The sequence below is a fragment of the Mesoplodon densirostris genome, chromosome 2 (assembly GCF_025265405.1).
Source record: "Mesoplodon densirostris isolate mMesDen1 chromosome 2, mMesDen1 primary haplotype, whole genome shotgun sequence".
NCBI classification, from domain to species: Eukaryota; Metazoa; Chordata; class Mammalia; order Artiodactyla; family Ziphiidae; genus Mesoplodon; species Mesoplodon densirostris.
This window is the reverse complement of record NC_082662.1, coordinates 102,440,028-102,458,580: the sequence shown is the minus strand read 5'-3', so window position 1 is coordinate 102,458,580 and position 18,553 is coordinate 102,440,028. Positions and strand designations below refer to the sequence as shown.

Sequence of the window (18,553 nt, the reverse complement as noted above, 5' to 3'; positions counted from 1 at the left end):
ATCTTGCTGTGATTTATGTCATGGAGTGTTCTGCCTATATCTTCCTCTAAGAGTTGGATAGTGTCTGGCATTACATTTAGGTCTTTAATCCATTTTGAATTTATTTTTGTGTTTGGTGTTAAGGAGTGTTCTAATTTCATTCTTTTACATGTAGCTGTCCAGTTTTCCCAGCACCACATATTGAAGAGACTGTCTTTTCTCCATTGTATATTCTTGCCTCCTTTACCAAAGATAAGGTGACCATATGTGCTTGGGTATATCTCTGAACTTTCTATCCTGTTCCATTGATCCATATTTCTGCTTTTGTGCCAGTACCATACTGTCTTGATTACTGTAGCTTTGTAGTGTAGTCTGAAGTCAGGGAGCCTAATTCCTGCAGCTCCGTTTTTCGTTCTCAAGATTGCTTTGGCTCTTCGGGGTCTTTTGTGTTTCCATACAAATTGTGAAATTTTTTGTTCTAGTTCTTTGAAAAGTGCCATTGGTACTTTGATAGAGTTTGCATTGAATCTGTAGATTGCTTTACGTAGTATAGTCATTTTCACAATATTGATTCTTCCAATCCAGAAACATGGTATATCTCTCCATCTGTTTGTGTCATCTTTAATTTCTTTCATCAGTGTCTTATAGTTTTCTGCATACAGGTCTTTTGTCTCCTTAGGTAGGTGTATTCCTAGATATTTTATTCTTTTTGTTGCAGTGGTAATTGAGAGTGTTTCCTTAATTTCTCTTTCAGATTTTTCATCATTAGTGTATAGGAATGCAAGAGATTTCTGTGCATTAATTTTGTATCCTGCTACTTTACCAAATTCATTGATTAGCTCTAGTAGTTTTCTGGTAGCATCTTTAGGATTCTCTGTGTATATTATCATGTCATCTGCAAACAGTGACAGTTTTACCTCCTCTTTTCCAATTTGGATTCCTTTTATTTCTTTTTCTTATTTCTTTTTCCTCTCTGAATGCTGTGGCTAAAACTTACAAAACTATATTGAATAATAGTGGCGAGTGTGGACAAGCTTATCTTGTTCCTGATCTTAGTGGAAATTGCTTCAGTTTTTCACCATTGAGAACAAAGTTGGCTGTGGGTTTGTCATATATGGCCTTTATTATGTTGAGGTAAGTTCTCTCTATGCCTACTTTCTGGAGGGTTTTTATCACAAATGGGTGTTGAATTTTGTCAAAAGTTTTTTCTGCATCTATTGAGATGATCATATGGTTTTTCTCCTTCAATTTGTTAATACGGTTTATCACATTGATTTACCTATATTGAAGAATCCTTGCATTCCTGGGAATAAACCCCACTTGGTCATGGTGTATGATCCTTTTAATGTTCTGTTGGATTCTGTGTGTAGTATTTTGTTGAGGATTTTTGCAACTTTGTTCTTCAGTGATATTGGCCTGTGCTTTTCTTTTTTTGTGGCATCTTTGTCTGGTTTTGGTATCAGGGTGATGGTGGCCTCGTAGAATGAGACTGGGAGTGTTCCTACTTCTGGTATATTTTGGAAGAGTTTGAGAAGGATAGGTGTTAACTCATCTCTAAATGTTTGATAGAATTCTCCTGTGAAGCCATCTGGTCCTGGGCTTTTGTTTGTTGGGAGATTTTAAATCACAGTTTCAATTTCAGTAGTTGTGATTGGTCTGTTTATATTTTGTATTTCTTCCTGGTTCAGTCTCGGGAGGTTGTGCTTTTCTAAGAATTTGTCCATTACTTCCAGGTTGTCCATTTTATTGCCATAGAGTTGCTTGTAGTAATCTCTCATGATCCTTTGTATTTCTGCAGTGTCAGTTGTTACTTCTCCTTTTTCATTTCTAACTCTGTTTATTTGAGTCTTCTCCCTTTTTTTCTTTATGAGTCTGGCTAATGGTTTGTCAATTTTGTTTATCTTCTCAAAGAACCATCTTTTAGTTTTATTGATCTTTGCTATCATTTCCTTCATTTCTTTTTCATTTATTTCTTATGTGATCTTTATGATTTCTTTCCTTCTGCTAATTTTGGGGTTTTCTTGTTCTTCTTTCTCTAATTGCTTTAGGTGTAAGATTAGTTTGTTTATTTGAGATGTTTCTTGTTTCTTGAGGTAGGATTGTATTGCTATAAAGTTCCCTCTTAGAACTGCTTTTGCTGCATCCCATAGGTTTTGGGTTGTCGTGTTTTTATTGTCATTTTTTCTAGGTATTTTTTGATTTCCTCTTTGATTTCTTCAGTGATCTGTTGGTTATTTAATAGTGTATTGTTTAGCCTCCATGTGTTTGTATTTTTTACAGATTTTTTCCTGTTATTGATATCTAGTCTCATCGCGTTGTGGTTGGAAAAGATACTTGATACGATTTCAATTTTCTTAAATTTATGAAGGCTTGATTTGTGACCCAAGATATGATCTATCCTGGAGAATGTTCCATGAGCACTTGAGAAGAATGTGTATTCTTTTGTTTTTGGATAGAATGTCCTATAAATATCAATTAAGTCCATCTTGTTTAATGTATCATTTAAAGCTTGTGTTTCCTTATTTATTTTCATTTTGGATGATCTGTCCACTGGTGAAAGTGGGGTGTTAAAGTCCCCTACTCTGATTGTATTACTGTCAATTTCCCCTTTTATGGCTGTTAGCATTTGCCTTATGTATTGAGGTGCTCTTATGTTGGGTGCCTAAATATTTACTATTGTTATATCTTCTTCTTGGATTGATCCCTTGATCATTATGTAGTGTCCTTCTTTGTCTCTTGTAATAGTCTTTATTTTAAAGTCTATTTTGTCTGATACGAGAATTGCTACTCCAGCTTGCTTTTGATTTCCATTTGCATGGAATATCTTTTTCTATCCCCTCACTTTCAGTCTGTATGTGTCCCTAGGTCTGAAGTCGGTCTCTTGTAGACAGCATATGTACGAGTCTTGTTTTTGTATCCATTCAGCCAGTCTATGTATTTTGCTTGGAGCATTTAATCCATTTACATTTAAGGTAGTTCTCAATATGTATGTTTCTAACCATTTTCTTAATTGTTTTGGGTTTGTTATTGTAAGTCATTTTCTTCTCTTGTGTTTTCTGCCTAGAGAAATTTGTTGTAGAGCTGGTTTGGTGGTGCTGAATTCTCTTAGCTCTTGCTTGTCTGTAAAGGTTTTAATTTCTCCATCTAATCTGCATGAGATCCTTGCTGGGTAGAGTAAACGTGGTTGTAGCTTTTTCCCTTTCATCACTTTAAATATGTCCTGCCACTCCCTTCTGGCTTGTAGAGTTTCTGCTGAAAGATCAGCTGTTAACCTTATGGGGATTCCCTTGTATGTTATTTGTTGTCTTTCCCTTGCTGCTTTCAATATTTTTTTCTTTGTATTTAATTCTTAATAGTTTGATTAACATGTGTCTTGGCGTGTTTCTCCTTGGTTTTATCCTGTATGGGACCATGTCCGCTTCTTGGACTTGATTGACTATTTCCTTACCCATATTAGGGAAGTTTTCAACTATAATCTCTTCAGATAGTTTCTCAGTCCCTTTCTTTTTCTCTTCTTCTTCTGGGACCCCTATAATTCGAATGTTGGTGTGTTTAACATTCTCCCAGATGTCTGTGAGATTGTTCTCAATTCTTTTCATTCTTTTTTCTTTATTCTGCTCTGCAGTAGTTATTTCCACTGTTTTATCTTCCAGGTCACTTATCCATTTTTCTGACTTAGTTATTCTGCTATGGATTCATTCTAGAAAATTTTAAATTTCATTTATTGTGTTGTTCATCATTGTTTGTTTGCTCTTTAGTTCTAGTTCTCCTTGTTAAACATTTCTTGCATTTTCTCAATTTTATTTCGATGATTTTTTATCATCTTTATTATCATTACTCTGAATTCTTTTTCAGGTAGACTGCCTATTTCCTCATCATTTGTTTGGTCTGGTGGATTTTTATCTTGCTCCTTCATCTGCTGTGTATTTCTCTATCTTCTCATTTTGCTTAACTTACTGTGTTTGGAGTCTCCGTTTCGCAGGCTGCAGGTTTGTAGTTCTCGTTGTTTTTGGTGTCTGCTCCCAGTGGGTAAGGTTGGTTTAGTGGGTTGTGTAGGCTTCCTGTTGGAGGGGACTGGTTCCTGTGTTCTGGTGGATGAGGCTGGATCTTGTCTTTCTGGTGGGCAGGACCACATCCTGTGGTGTGTTTTGGGGTGTCTGTGACCTTATTATGATTTTAGGCAGCCTGTGTGCTAATGGTTGGGTTTGTGTTCCTTTCTTGCTAGTTGATTATCATAGGGTGTCCAGCACTGTATCTTGCTGGTTGTTGAGTGGAGCTGGGTCTTAGCTTTGAGATGGAGATCTCTGGGAGAGCTTTTGCCATTTGATATTACATGAGGCCCGGAGGTTTCTGGTGGTCCAATGTCCTTAACTCGGCTCTCCCACCTCAGAGGTTCAGGCCTGACACCCAGTGTTAGAGCACCAAGACCCTGTCAGCCACATGGCAAACCTCCTCACTGAGCCCAGGAATTGCTGATGTCTGCTAGGTGACCGAATGCGAGGTGTCCTGATGCCTCTCTTACCTCAACTCTGAGGCAGAGCACCGCTTGGCCAAGCATGGGAAGGAACATCACACAGACCAAGCCCTGACCTTTGCTGGGGCCTTCACAGCAGGCCTGGGGCCTGGGCGCTGTTGGTTCAGAAGTGGCTCATTTTAAAGTGCTCTGACCTAACATTGCAGCTGGTTTCTAGAAAGGGAACAAAAAATTCTGCATTTAAAAACAGCAGCCAAGCCCTCCCTTACCCTTGCCTGATCTCTGGGGAGGTAGTTCTAACCTGGAATACCTTTTTCCATCCCCTCACGTTCAGTCTGTATGTGCCCCTAGATCTGAAGTGGGTCTCTTGTAGAAAACATATGTACAGGTCTTCTTTGGTATTCATTCAGCCAGTCTGTGTCTTTTGGTGGAGTATTTAATCTGTTTACATTTAAAGTAATTATCGATACGTATGTTCTTATTGTCATTTTGTTAATTGTTTTGGATTTGTTTTTGTAGGTCTTTTTTTTCCCCTTTCCTCTTTTGTTCTCTTCTCTTGTGATTTGATGACTATCTTTAGTGTTGTGTTGGGATTCCTTTTCCTTTTTTGTGTATATATCTATTATAGATTTTTGGTTTGTGGTTACCATGAGTTTTGGTATAGCAGCCTATATATATACAAGATTGTTTTAAGTTGCTGATCTCTTAATTTCAAATGCATTTTATTTATTTATTTTTAATTTTAATTTTTTTGGCCGCGTTGGTCTTCATTGCTGCATGTGGGCTTTTCTCTAGTTGTGGCGAGTGGGGGCTACTCTTCGTTGTGGTGCGTGGGCTTCTCATTGCAGTGGCTTCTCTTGTTGCAGAGCACAGGCTCTAGCCACACGGGCTTAAGTAGCTGTCGCACACGGGCTCAGTATTTGTGGCTCATGGGCTCTAGAGCACAGGCTCAGTAGTTGTGGCACACGGGCTTAGTTGCTCCGTGGCATGTGGGATCTTCCCAGACCAGGGCTCGAACCCTTGCCCATTGCATTGGCAGGGGGATTCTTAACCACTGTGCCACCAGGGAAGCCCTCAAATGCATTTTAAATATCCTGAGTTTGTACTCTCTCTCCTCCTCTCACAATTACAAGTTTCGATATTATATTTGTATGTGGATGATTTTGTGCCTTTACTATATGTTTGCCTTTACTGGTGAGCTTTTCATTTCATACTTTTCTTATTTTTAGTTGTGGTCTTTTCTTTTCCATTTGGAGAAGTTCCTTTAGCATTTGTTGTAAAGCTGGTTTGGTAGTGCAGAATTCTCTTAGCTTTTGCCTGTCTGTAAAGCTTTTGATTTCTCCATCAAATATGAACTAGAGCCTTGCTGGGTAGAATATTCTTGGTTGTAAGTTTTTCCCCTTCATCACTTTAAATATATTATGCCATGCCCTTCTGGCCTGTAGAGTTTCTGCTGAAAAATTAACTGATAGCCTAATGGGGATTCCCTTGTATGTTATTTGTTGCTTTTCCCTTGTTGTTTTCATATTTTCTCTGTCTTTAATTTTTGTCAGTTTGATGACTATGTGTCTCGGTCTGTTCCTCTTTGATTTAATCCTGTATGGGATTCTCTATGCTTCCTGGACTTGGGTGACTGTTTGCTTTCCCATGTTAGGGAAGTGTTCAGCTATTATCTCTTCAAATATTTTCTTAGGCCCTTTCTCTCCCTCTTCTCCTTCTGGGACCCCTATAATGCAAATGTTGGTGCATTTGACATTGTCCCAGAGGTCTCTTAATGTGTGCTCATTTCTTTTCATTCTTTTTTCTTTATTCTGTTCCACATCAGTGATTTCCACTACTCTGTCTTCCAGTTCACTGATTTGTCCTTCTGCCTCATTTATTCTGCTATTGATTCCTTCTAGTGTATTTTTCATTTCAGTTATTGCATTCTTCAACTCTGTTTGGTTGTTCTTTATATTTTCTAACTCTTTGCTAATAACTTCTTGCTCTGTGCATCCATTCTTTTCCCGAGTTTTTGGATCATCTTTACAATCATTACTTTGAACTCTTTCTCAGGTAGATTGCCTATCTCCAGTTTACTTAGTTGTTCTTCTGGAGTTTTATCTTGTTCCTTTGTCTGGAACATATTCCTTTGCTGTCTCATTTTGTTTAAATTTCTATTTGTTTTTTTACTTATGTAGTAGAATAGTTAACATTTCTTGACCTTGGAGAAGTGGTCCTCTGTAGGGGATGTCCTATGTGTCTCAACAGTACACTCCCATCTTGTTACCTAAGGGTCAGGGACCAGTCCCAGGGTGTGTTCTGACCTGTGTTTTTGGAGTTAGTTCCACAGGCTGCGGGATTGTAGTTTTCTTGCTTCTAGTGTTTTCCCCCTAGTGGGTGAGGCTGGTCTAGAGGCTCGTCCAGGCTTCCTGGGGGGAGGGGCCAGTGCCTGCCCACTGGTGAGTGGAGCTGGGTGCTGGCCCTCTGGTGGGCAGGGCCGTGTCAAGGGGCATGTCTGGAGGTGGCTGTGGGCTCAGGAAGTCTTTAGGCAGCCTGTCTGCTGATGGGTGGGGCTGTGTTCCTGCCCTCTTGGTTGTTTGGCCTGAGGCGTCCCAGCACTGGAGCCTACAGGCTGTTGGGTGGGGCCAGGCCTTGGTGCCAAGATCCCAAGCGAGACGTCTACCTCCAGCCAGAGTTCACATCAATGAACACTCCTCAGTGTGTCAGCCACCAGCTTTTATGATCCTAGAGAGAACAAAGCTGCCCCCCGCCTTCCCAGGAGACCCTCCAAGACCAGCAGGGAGGTCTGGCCCAGGCTCCTATGAAGTCACTGCTTTGGCCCTCAGTCCCAGTGCACGAGGACCTTGTACATGCCCTCCAAGAGTGAAGTCTCTGTTTTCCCCAGTCCTGTGGAACTCCTGCAATCAAGCCCCCCTGGCCTTCAAAGCCAAATGCTCTGGGGCTCCTCCTCCCAGTGCCAGACCCCTAGGCTGGGGAACCTGGTGTGGGGCTCAGAGCTCTCATTCCTTGGGGAGAATTTCTGTGATATAATTATTCTCCAGTTTGTGGGTCACCCACTGAGGTTGTATGGGATTTGATTATATTATGAGTGCACCCCTCCTACCATCTCACTGTGGTTTCTTCTTTATGTCTTTGAATGTAGAATATTTTTTTTTGGTAGCTTCCAGTCTTTTTTACTGATGGTTGTTCAGCAGTTAGTTGTGATTTTGATGTGCTTGTGAGAGGAGGTAAGCTCAAGGTCCTTCTACTCCATTATGTTGTCTCCAATACTGCTCCTGTTTGCTTGTTTCTTAATCCAGCCTCCCAGTTTTAGTGATTTGGAATGTCTGACCCAGTTAAACTTAATTACTATAACTACAAATATTATTTGGTTCCTATTTGGTTTATTTGTTAATTTTCCCTTTTCTCTTTTTTTTTTGGCCATCTTTTATTAATCAAATATTTTTAAATATTTCATTTAATCCTCTCTGTTAACTTTATATATATATATATATATATATATATATATATATATATATATATATTTACTACTGTTGACCTCAGAGATTACAACATACATCCTTAGCTTATTACAGTCTAATAAAATTATTAATTTACCATGCTAGGACCTTACAACACTTTATGTCATTTACCCATTCACTTTTTTTTTTAACCCATTCACTTTTGTGTTACACATGTCCTTCATTTTAATTTTACATATATCTTAAACCCATAAGATGTAATTATTATTGCTTTTTGTAGTTAATTATTCATTTATATTTACCTACATTTTTACCCTTTCCATTACTTTTCATTAGTTTGTGCATTTCTGTGTTTTTCTCTGGGATTATTTCCTGCCTGCTTGAAGAATCTGCTGGTGATGAATTCTCTGTTTTTGTTTGTTTGAAAATGTCTTTTATCACTTTCATGTTTGAAGGATATTTTTAATGGGTAGAGAATTCTAGGTTGCCAGTTACTTTCAGCACTTTTAGGTTGCTATTAGTTGTTACTTTCCTCCCCCCTGCCCTCCCCCCCCCACCCCTTAGTTGTAAGTAACTTGCTGGGGTGAATACCTGACCCAGACTAAACTAAATGTATTCCCTCTTTTGCAAATTAGAAATGAAAACCTGAGGTATCAGTGGTGGACTTTGCAGAAGAAAGGTCAGAAGGGATCACTGGGGACAGTAGCATTGGAAACAAGTCAGAGTTGGCGGGAGCAGTAAAGAAGGGTCTTGCAAGGCAGTGGAATTAGCTGAGAGGAGTGGAGGGGGGAGCCTAAATGGCCCTAGTGGAAGGGAGATGGGGAGGGCAGCTACCTGCTGACTCCCTGATTTTCAAAGGCCCGCATTTAGCTTCTGTGAGGGGTCTCTGTATATTTTTCAATAAATCTCATTTTACCTTGGGCTTGCTTTAGTAAACTTCTTTACATTGCAATCAACAAAAAAATTTTGTAAAAAACAAAAACTTTTACCTGAAAACTTGACACATAATAGGCATTTTATAATTGGTGGCTGCTGCTGTTGTTATTCAGATCCTAAAGTGGAGTAAAGAGCTGATCCTCAGGATTTTCTAGTCATGCCAGCGGGATGGGCTGCATGTTTTAGGGGGCTCTGTTAGTCAAATGCAAATTTACTATTGGGTTGGTCAAAAAGTTTGTTTGGTTTTTTTCCATAAGATGGCTCTAGTAGTGCTTAGTTGTCTAACTTCATTTGAAACAATTTCATTAGATTGTATTGTGACAGCTGTCATGTCAGCCTGCATTAAAAAAAAACATCAAAACTGGTGAATTTTTGTGTAACCATATTGAATATGGAATATTGAAGATGGAAGAAAAAAAGCAACATTTTCGGCATATTATGCTTTATTATTTCAAGAAAGGTAAAATCACAAATGAAATGAAAAAAAGACTTGTGCAGTATATGGAGAAGGTGCTGTGACTGATCAAACATGTCAAAACTGGTTTGTGAAGTTTTTGTGCTGGAGATTTCTCTCTGGACGTCACTCCGTGGTTGGGTAGACCAGTTGGAGTTGATAGTGATCAAATCGAGACATTAATTGAGAATAATCAACATTATACCACACAGGAGATAGCCGACATACTCAGAATATCCAAGTTGAGCAATGAAAATCATGTGCACCAGCTGGGTTATGTCTATCGTTTTGATGTTTGGGTTTCACGTAAGTAAAGCAAAAAAAATCTTCTTGACTGTATTTCCACATGCAATTCTCCGCTTAAACGTAACGAAAATGTTCCATTTTTAAAACATATTGTGACAGGAGATGAACAGTGGATAGTGTACAATAATGTGGAATGGAAGAGATCACAGGGCAAGCGAAATGAACCACCACCAACCACACCAAAGGCCGGTTTTCATCCAAAGGAGGTGATGTTGTGTATATGGTGGGATTGGAAGGGAGTCCTCTATTATGAGCTCCTTCCAGAAAACCAAACGATTAATTCCAACAAGTACTGCTCCCAGCACCCCTGCGAACATGGTGCTGCGAGTGGCGCGGAGCGTGCGGGCTGCGGGCTGCGGTTTGCAGCCTGTGCCCAACGCTCCCTGCCTGCCGCGGCCCTGGGGCCTGCGGGCGGGTGCCATCCGGGTGCTGCGCACCGGACCCACTCTGCTGTTGGGTCGTAAATTCACAAACATGAATGGGTAACAACAGAAAACGGTGTTGGAACAGTGGGAATCAGCAATTTTGCACAGGAAGCTTTGGGAGATGTTGTTTACTGTAGTCTGCCTGAAGTTGGGACAAAATTGAACAAACAAGAGGAATTTGGTGCTTTGGAAAGTGGGAAAGCTGCTAGTGAACTCTATTCTCCTCTATCAAGAGAAGTAACTAAACTAATGAAGCTCTAGCAGAAAATCCAGGACTTGTCAACAAATCTTGTTATGAAGTTGGTTGGCTGATCAAGATGACACTCAGTAACCCTTCAGAACTAGATGAACTAATGAGTGAAGAAGCATCTGAGAAATGCATAAAATCCATTGAGGAGTGAAAATGGAAGCCCTAAATAAACTAGTTTGAAACAACTTAATCTAGCATAGTTGTCTTAAATTAGTGGTGGATAGATTTTTAAAAAGCAACTTTTAGCAAAAGAAACTACTTGCAACAATGTTGCCTGAAGAAAATACCCCTTAACTTCCTAATGATTTCAGATAAACACATGCATCTTTTTCACAACACCCTGTGATTTTTAGGCTTGTCTCCAGTTATAATACTCAGAATTCCTGAAATTATCTGTGGTAAAACTAGTTATAAAAATTATGTAATTCAAGGATAACATTGTTATCTTAACCTTATATAATATTGTAACTTGCTTACAGCCATCCCTGGATTTGGGTCAAAATACTCAGTGAACTTGCCCCTGGAAATAAATGGCAGTGGAGAAAAGTTTGTTAGTTGTATAGTGTCCAGTAAAGAACATTACTATCTTAATTTTGCAATATACTGTGTTTGCTGGTGCTATTTTTATACAGTAAAGCAACAGCCTTGCAGGAAAATAAGAAACAGTTTAATAATAAAATATTCAAATTCTTAAAAAAAAATACTACTCCCAATTAGGCCAACTGAAAGCAGCACTAAATGAAAAGCATCCAGAATTAGTCAACAGAAAACACATAATCTTCCATCAGGATAACGCAAGACCACATGTTTCTTTGATGACCAGGCGAAAACTGTTACGGCTTGGCTGGGAAGTTCTGATTCATCTGCCACATTCACCAGACATTGCACCTTCGGATTTCCATTTATTTCGGTCTTTACAAAATTCTCTTAATGGAAAAAAATTTCAATTCCCTACAAGACTGTAAAAGGCACCTAGAACAGTTCTTTGCTCAAAAAGATAAAAAAGTTTTGGGAAGATGGAATTATGAAGTTGCCTGAAAAATGGCAGAAGGTAGTGGAACAAAAGGGTGAATACATTGTTCAATGAAGTTCTTGGTGAAAATGAAAAATGTGTCGTTTATTTTTACTTAAAAACCAAAGGAACTTTTTGGCCAACCCTACTTTGAAAAATGGTCACCATATAATTGTGAGTGGGCACACTTGTGGTTAAAGAGTTTGGAAATACATTTGTCTTATTTCACTTATTCTATTATGTTTTCTTCCCTTGTTATTTCCAGACCCTTGCTGTCTCTCATGCAAAGAAGAAAATCTAGGAAACTTAGAGAAATACATAATTACTAATTGAATAGATAATACTTTATGAGTATTAAAAGTCTCCTACTTTGAGTATTAAAATATTGGTATCTTGTAAATGTTTTTAAAATTCTAGAGTAAAGGAGTAATTACAGATTTTAAGACAAGTGAAAAACTTAACTTTTTTTTGGTCCTTTTCATAGGTTCTCCGGGGACATAAAACTTTCCTAAATGATGCTTATAATTGGGAGTTTTTGATCTGGGAATCAGCTTTACTACTTTTCTTACTGCGCTTAGCCTCACTGGGGTCTGAAACCAATAAGAAATACAGCAATGTCTCAATATTACTTACTGAACAGGTATTGATTGGTCCTTGACAGTTTGATTCAGTGGTTAGAGATGGTATAACAAGATTTCTGCAGAAGATTCAGGGTTGAGTCTAGATTCTGTCACTTTCTAGCTATATGACCTTACACCTTACAAGTCACTTTGCAACTATATAATTGTTTCCTCTTTATAAAATGAGGGTATTATCTTTCCCACCTGCTCCCAGGATTGGGTGCTACTTCATAGTATAAAAATTATTTTTGTTGGTGGTAATGGAGCATACTTTTAATCTCATATTCTGTGTCAAGTATTAGATCTTTAGAGTACCTGTCATTTAAGGATGTTTAATAAGCTTCTTGACTTTCTTCTCAATCAGTCAAACACTGAATACATTCGGTGTTTGGAAAATACTTGCTCTTTAGTATGTGAGTATATATTACAATTGAGAAATGTTTCTTATAAATACAGAGTAGTATAGAGTTGGTTTTGTTTGTTTTTAATTTCATGTTTATCCATAAGTTTTAAATAAAAATACCTAATATCACTAGATTTTTTTTTTTTTTGCCTTAGAATTATAGTGGAGAATTCTTACCATAAGGGGAAAAACAAGGGATTAGTAAATTAAAAGCAGCGATCTTTTTCCATTCCATGAATGTTTAATGAGGATGTTAGATTATTTGGGGGATACCAAGAAGAATAAGATATAGTTTTTGAACTCAAGGAGTTTACATTTTAATTGCTATAATTAATATAAAAGTTCGCATTGTTTTGATAAATTGCTTCATTTTTATTTTTTCTTCACTAAACAGCTTTTCTTTGCCATATGTGACTGATTAGGGATGGGGGTTTGGGTAGGTGGCATATGTGCTCTGAAGAATTTTGAAATTTATTTTACCTGAAAACATTGACCTCAAAATCTGCCATGTTGAATGCAATATATATATCTATCTTTTCCATGACATTTGCCCTAATCTCTATTCCTTCCCTTAGATTAATTTATATCTTAAAATGGAAAAAAAGCCGAATAAGAAAGAACAGCTTACTCTAGTAAACAATGTATTAAAGCTATCCACCAAGTTGTTGAAAGTAAGTAATACCCTGTGATACATTTTTACTACCATTTCATTAAATCAATGCTGTACTTCTTGGAGAGGACCCTAGTAACAGATAGATGCTGTGTAGATTCAAACTACCAACTTGATAGTTTGGGGTTAATGACTCTATGAGAAAAAGTTTCCCAACTTACTACCCAAGTTCTAGTGATTGCTGATGTCTGTCACGTTTTAAAATTACATTAAAAAATCACAAATAGCATATTGCTTGGATCCACCTTTAAAAACTTAGCTAGTGGAAAAGTAGGTGAGAGTTCACTACAGGCATTAATTAATTAATTAATTAATTTTAAATTTTAAAATTATTATTTTTTAATTGAAGTATAGTTGATTTACAATGTTTACATTTACAATGCAAAGTGATATATATATTCAGATTCTTTTCCATTATAGGTTATTACAAGATATTGAACATAGTTCCCTGTACAATACAGTAGGTCCTTGTTGTTTATTTTATGTACAATAGTCTGTATCTGTTAATCCCAAATTCCAAATTTATCCCTCCCCTGCTTCCCCTCATTACAGGTTTTTTGAAGGTAAGGGAAGAGGTTTTAAGCAATCATCCTCTCCCAAGACTGAAAAAAAACAGTCGAAAAATCACTGGTGGCTATTATGAAACCATGTATTTCATCTCAGTTCTTTCATGTTTTTGTAGGAGCTGGACACACCATTTAGACTCTATGGACTGACAATGAATCCCTTGATCTACAATATCACACGAGTGGTTATCCTTTCTGCTGTCTCAGGTGTTATAAGTGATCTTCTAGGATTTAATATAAGAGTAAGTGTGATTATCACTCTGTAGCATCTGCCTTAGTCTTAAAACTTATTGTATATAGTAATCTTTGTCCTTCCCACTGTGTGTGTGTGTGTGAGAGAAAGTGAGAGAGGGAGGGTGGAAGGAGGGAGGGAGGGACTGGCACGGAAATAACTCTTGAGGTAGAGAAATAGACATTTGAAATAGACATTCAGCTTAGGTTTTCTCATTTTATGCAAGTACAATAGATCGTGCTCTTGAATGGAACAAAAAAATCAAGTTTGAATCTCATGTCAATTTAATAGCATGGGCTGGGTTGGCCTCTGATCTAGGGAAATGTACAGAGGCAGAATGAATGAAAACCAAAAACCCGTGAACTGCAGTATATCTTTTTTGATCCTGGAAATTGTTAACGGTTTTTTCTCTATGATGTTCTATGGTTGCTGTTGTCACAGTTGGTACTTTTTTCTTATGTAAATGGTTCTTGGTTTACATGTAAGTGTACCTCTCAACCCCACCTATTTGTCATAAAACTAACTATTTTGGTGATTTTCTTTTCTTAGCTGTGGAAAATTAAGTCATAAGCTGAGTCATGTGCCCGGACTTTCTCCCCTTGCTGGCATCAGTGCTTAACCCATTAAGGAAAGAGATGACTGCAAACCCATGAGACACCCACCTGCTTGTTCACACGGAGAGGTGCCCTCAGCTCTACCTAATCTAACGAATGGTGTTTTCAGAGGAACAGAGCCTTTTCCAACTGGGTGTGCATGCTAAAAACCTGTATTTTCATGGTTTTCAAATAGTATGAATAGTCAGGAGACTGAAGACTGTTGTGTTATAGTAACTTAAGGACAACTTTTTAAGTTAGGAAATTTATTCTGGGCATTTCAGTGCTGTGACAGTTATATTTATTGGAAATAGTCTTTTGGGTACTCTGGTAGATGCCCAAAGCATGAAGCAAAATCCTTTATTGGAAATATGCAAATTCAGTACTTTTCTATTACAGTCTATAGAATTGGAAATTTCATTTATCTAGCAAAGAGAGATCAAGTTTAAACTATTTTAGGTTGATCTTGAATAAAAGAACTTTATTGGAGAATTTCAGTTTCTAGGCTTTTTTGTTGTTGTTGAAAGAAAAAATAACCTTTTAAACTGTGATTTTCTGTTAAACTACGGAGAAAATTTTAATTAGTTTATAATTTTGAAGTTAATCCTAATAACTGTATAGTTGTTGGTGAAAGAGTCATGCATGTCATATGGCATGTAATTCAGCATGAGAAATTTAAGTCTATGCACACTCATCCGTGTCCACCATAAATCTTGTTTTCCATTTAAATCATCTGAGCTATGTTTCCCATCACACTACTAAGTGAAGTGTTCATAGTTTATCTGTTGTGAGACTCAATGTATTTAACCCTCAGTATAATCTCATGTCCTCAGTGTCTATACTGAGCCAAGCTATGCCACTGATGATTTGGATTCTCTTATCAGTATCCCATGTTACACATACATGCGTATACATATGTTAATGAAAACTCTAATAGTCTACATTTAATTCCTGCTCATTAAGTTACCCACTTTGAAGAATCTCTCGAGGCAAATTGAAAGCCCACATTTTAATGACAAGATTTTGTGAATTTTTAAATGGAAATAATTAGGAAACTTAGTTATTACATGTGAAGTATGTACATGCAAAATCAGTGTATCATTTACACATATCCTAATATGCAGGAAGATTTTTGAGGTTTAAAGATGAATTTCTTAAGTCCAAGAATTGAGGTCAGACCTTTCTGGATTCATATCCTTGGCTCTGCTACTTATTAGCTTCACAGTCTAAGGCAAGTTACTTAACATTTTTGCATCTCAGTTTCTTTACCTGTTTAATAAGGATAATAACTACCTAATAGTGTTGTTAAGGTTAAGTGAGATTATCATGTAAGGTACTTAACATAGCATAAAGTACGTAGCCCTTAATAATTCCACAATAAACATTTGTAATTACTGTTTAAAACCCTTTAAAAATCTTTTGCTGATAGATTCCTAACTGTGAAGATAGAAACAAAGGGGGCAACATTGCTGAACTAGAAGTGGATTACCAAAAATTTGCAGCCATTCCAAATACTGCGTGAGAGTTACAATTCTTTTTAAAAAGTAAAACCCCATTATAGTGATTTACCTTTGGAAGGAACTGATCTGTAAAGGCACTTCAGTATCTCAACAGAGGGCTCATAGAAATCATGCTTTAACTATTTTCCATAAGGAACAAGAGCAGCTATCTCAAATCCAGGATTGAACTGCTCAGTGCAGATTTCGGATGAAGAAAGCTGATGCCTTTATCTTTTCTCCTACAAAAGAAAACCACTGTTCTATTTTTTTTGTTGTTGTTGTTGTTTTTTGTTTTTTGTTTTTATTTTATTTTTGGCTGTGTTGGGTCTTCATTGCTGCACGTGGCCTTTCTCTAGTTGCAGGGAGTGGGGGCTACTCTTTGTTGCGGTGCGCGAGCTACTCATGGCGGTGGCTTCTCTTGTTGCGGAGCATGGGCTCTAGGCACGCAGGCTCAGTAGTTGTGGTGCACGGGCTTAGTTGCTCCGTGGCATGTGGGATCTTCCCGGACCAGGGCTCAAACCCGTGTCCCCTGCATTGGCAGGCGGATTCTTTTTTTTTTTTTTTTTTTTTGCGGTATGCGGGCCTCTCACTGTTGTGGCCTCTCCCGTTGCGGAGCACAGGCTCCGGATGCGCAGGCCCAGCGGCCATGGCTCACGGGCCCAGCCGCTCCGCGGCATATGGGATCCCCCCAGACCGGGGCACGAACCCGTATCCCCTGCATCGGCAGGCGGACTCTCAACCACTGCGCCACCAGGGAGGCCCCTGGCAGGCGGATTCTTAACCACTGCGCCACCAGGGAAGCCCTGTTCTATTTTTATTTGAATTTTTTACACAGTGAATTCTTTAGCGTAAATGCAGTATTCAGAATAGTTTACTCCTGTGAGTTGTTTCGGTTATAGTTTTGATGGTGTATAATTGGTTTAAATGATTTTTCAGGTCGGTAAAATTAACTGTATAGGTAGTTGCTCATGTCGGAAACTTGGGAATCATTTTTCACTCTTGCCTTTCTCATACCTCTCATCCAGTCATCAAGCCTGTGAATAATTATCTTCTAGATATTTTTCTAATCAGTCCATTCTTCTCCATTCCCACTTTCACCACCCTCATCTAAGTCAACATCCTTTGTTTTTGAACAAGATGCTGCTTTTCTGCCCCTCTCCCCCATGCCCACCTATTCATCTCAAAAGCTAATGTGTCTTTTCTGAAATGCAAGTCTCAGTCTCATCGTTTAGAATCTATTAATGGCTTAGTATTACTTTGAAGGTAAAAATCCAAAGTCTTTTTAGCAAGGTGTATAGGCCTACCTTGTTGAGAAAGATTTTTGAATCTTTATGTTTGAAAGATGTTTTTTCTGGGCATAAAATTCTAGTTTTAAAGATGTTGCTGCTCTACTGCCTCCTGGATTGCATGGCTTCTGACAAGAAGTCTGCTGTCATTGTCATCTTTGTTCTTCTGTATGTTTTTTTTTTAACTCTGGCTGCTTTTAAGGTTTTTACCTTTTTCATTGAATTTGTGCTATTTACTTATAATGTGCATTGGTGTAGTTGTCTTCATTATTTGTGTGTGTGCTTGGGATTTGTTGCACTTACTTACTCTGGATTTTTAGTTTTCATCAAATTTGGAAAATTTTTGACTGTTATTTCTTAAAATAAGTTTTCTATACCCCAGTCTCCCACCTCCTGAGACTCCACATGTTTATTAGGCTGCTTGAAGTTGTCCCACACCTTACTGATGTTCTGTACATTGTCCCAGTCTTCTGTTTTTAATTTCTATTAAAGACAGAAGACTGGGACAACTATTTCTATTGCTGTGCCTCAAGTTCACTAACCTATTCTTCTGCACTAATTTGCTGTTAATCCTACCCAATGTATTTTGTCTACAGAATTTTGATATTGCTTTTTCATTTTTTTGTATCCTCATGTCTCTCTTTAACATGTGTTTCTTTTCTCTATCTTGTTTTCATAATATTTATAATAGAAATAGTGAATAAGAACATTATAACAGCTATCATCTGTGTTATTTTGGGGTTTGTTTTTGTTGATTTATTTTTCTCCTCATTTTGGGTCATATTTTCCTGCTTCTTTACATGCCTAGTAATTTCTTAATGGATGTGAATTTTACATTGTTGGGTGTTGGGTTTTCGTGTGTGTGTATTCTTTTAAATATTGTTGAGCTTTGTTTTAGAATGCAGTTAAGATACTTGAAAACAGTTTGATCATTTCAAGGTTTGCTTTTAAGCTTTGTTAGGTGGGCCAGAGCAGCCTTTACTCTGGTGCTACTTTTCTCCACAACTGAAGCAAAATCCTCCTGAGTACTCTACCTGATACCCTGTTCGTGATGAGGTTTTTCCAGTTTAACTGTAGGAACATGAACTCTTCCCAGCTCAAGAATTTTTGGCCTGCTTCCTTTTGGTGGTTCTTTCCCTGTTGAGTATTTCCTTGTGCTGATCAATACTCACCTGAAAACTTGAAAGGAAACCTCTGCACATTTTTGGAGCTCTCTCCTCTCTGCAGCTGTCCTCTCCTCTCTATGCAGCTGTCTTCTCTCTGGTACTCTGCCTGCCAATTCTAGCTGTCGTGGCCGCCCCAAATTCTTAACACTCACCTCAACTCAGCAAGGCTGCTTGGTTCAGTTTGGATTCCCCCTTCCTACACCACAGCCTAGAAACTA

General features: G+C 38.0%; 1 protein-coding gene and 1 pseudogene across 4 annotated transcripts in view; both read left to right on the top strand.

Annotated features, from left to right (window-relative positions):
• PHTF1 (putative homeodomain transcription factor 1) overlaps positions 1-18,553 on the top strand; it is a 79,226-nt gene that overhangs the window by 54,092 nt on the left and 6,581 nt on the right. For 2 of the 4 annotated variants that reach the window (XM_060090292.1, XM_060090291.1), the window contains 4 exons: positions 11,785-11,940; positions 12,899-12,994; positions 13,676-13,801; positions 14,341-14,819. In XM_060090292.1, the coding sequence (XP_059946275.1) occupies positions 11,785-11,940; positions 12,899-12,994; positions 13,676-13,801; positions 14,341-14,361 (399 nt within the window). In that variant the 3' untranslated portion in view covers positions 14,362-14,819. Of the gene's footprint in view, positions 1-11,784; positions 11,941-12,898; positions 12,995-13,675; positions 13,802-14,340; positions 14,820-18,553 lie in introns of those variants that run through there. The other 2 variants (XR_009531151.1, XR_009531150.1) reach the window with 2 other exon arrangements.
• LOC132481742 (glycine cleavage system H protein, mitochondrial-like) lies at positions 9,929-10,439 on the top strand (annotated as a pseudogene).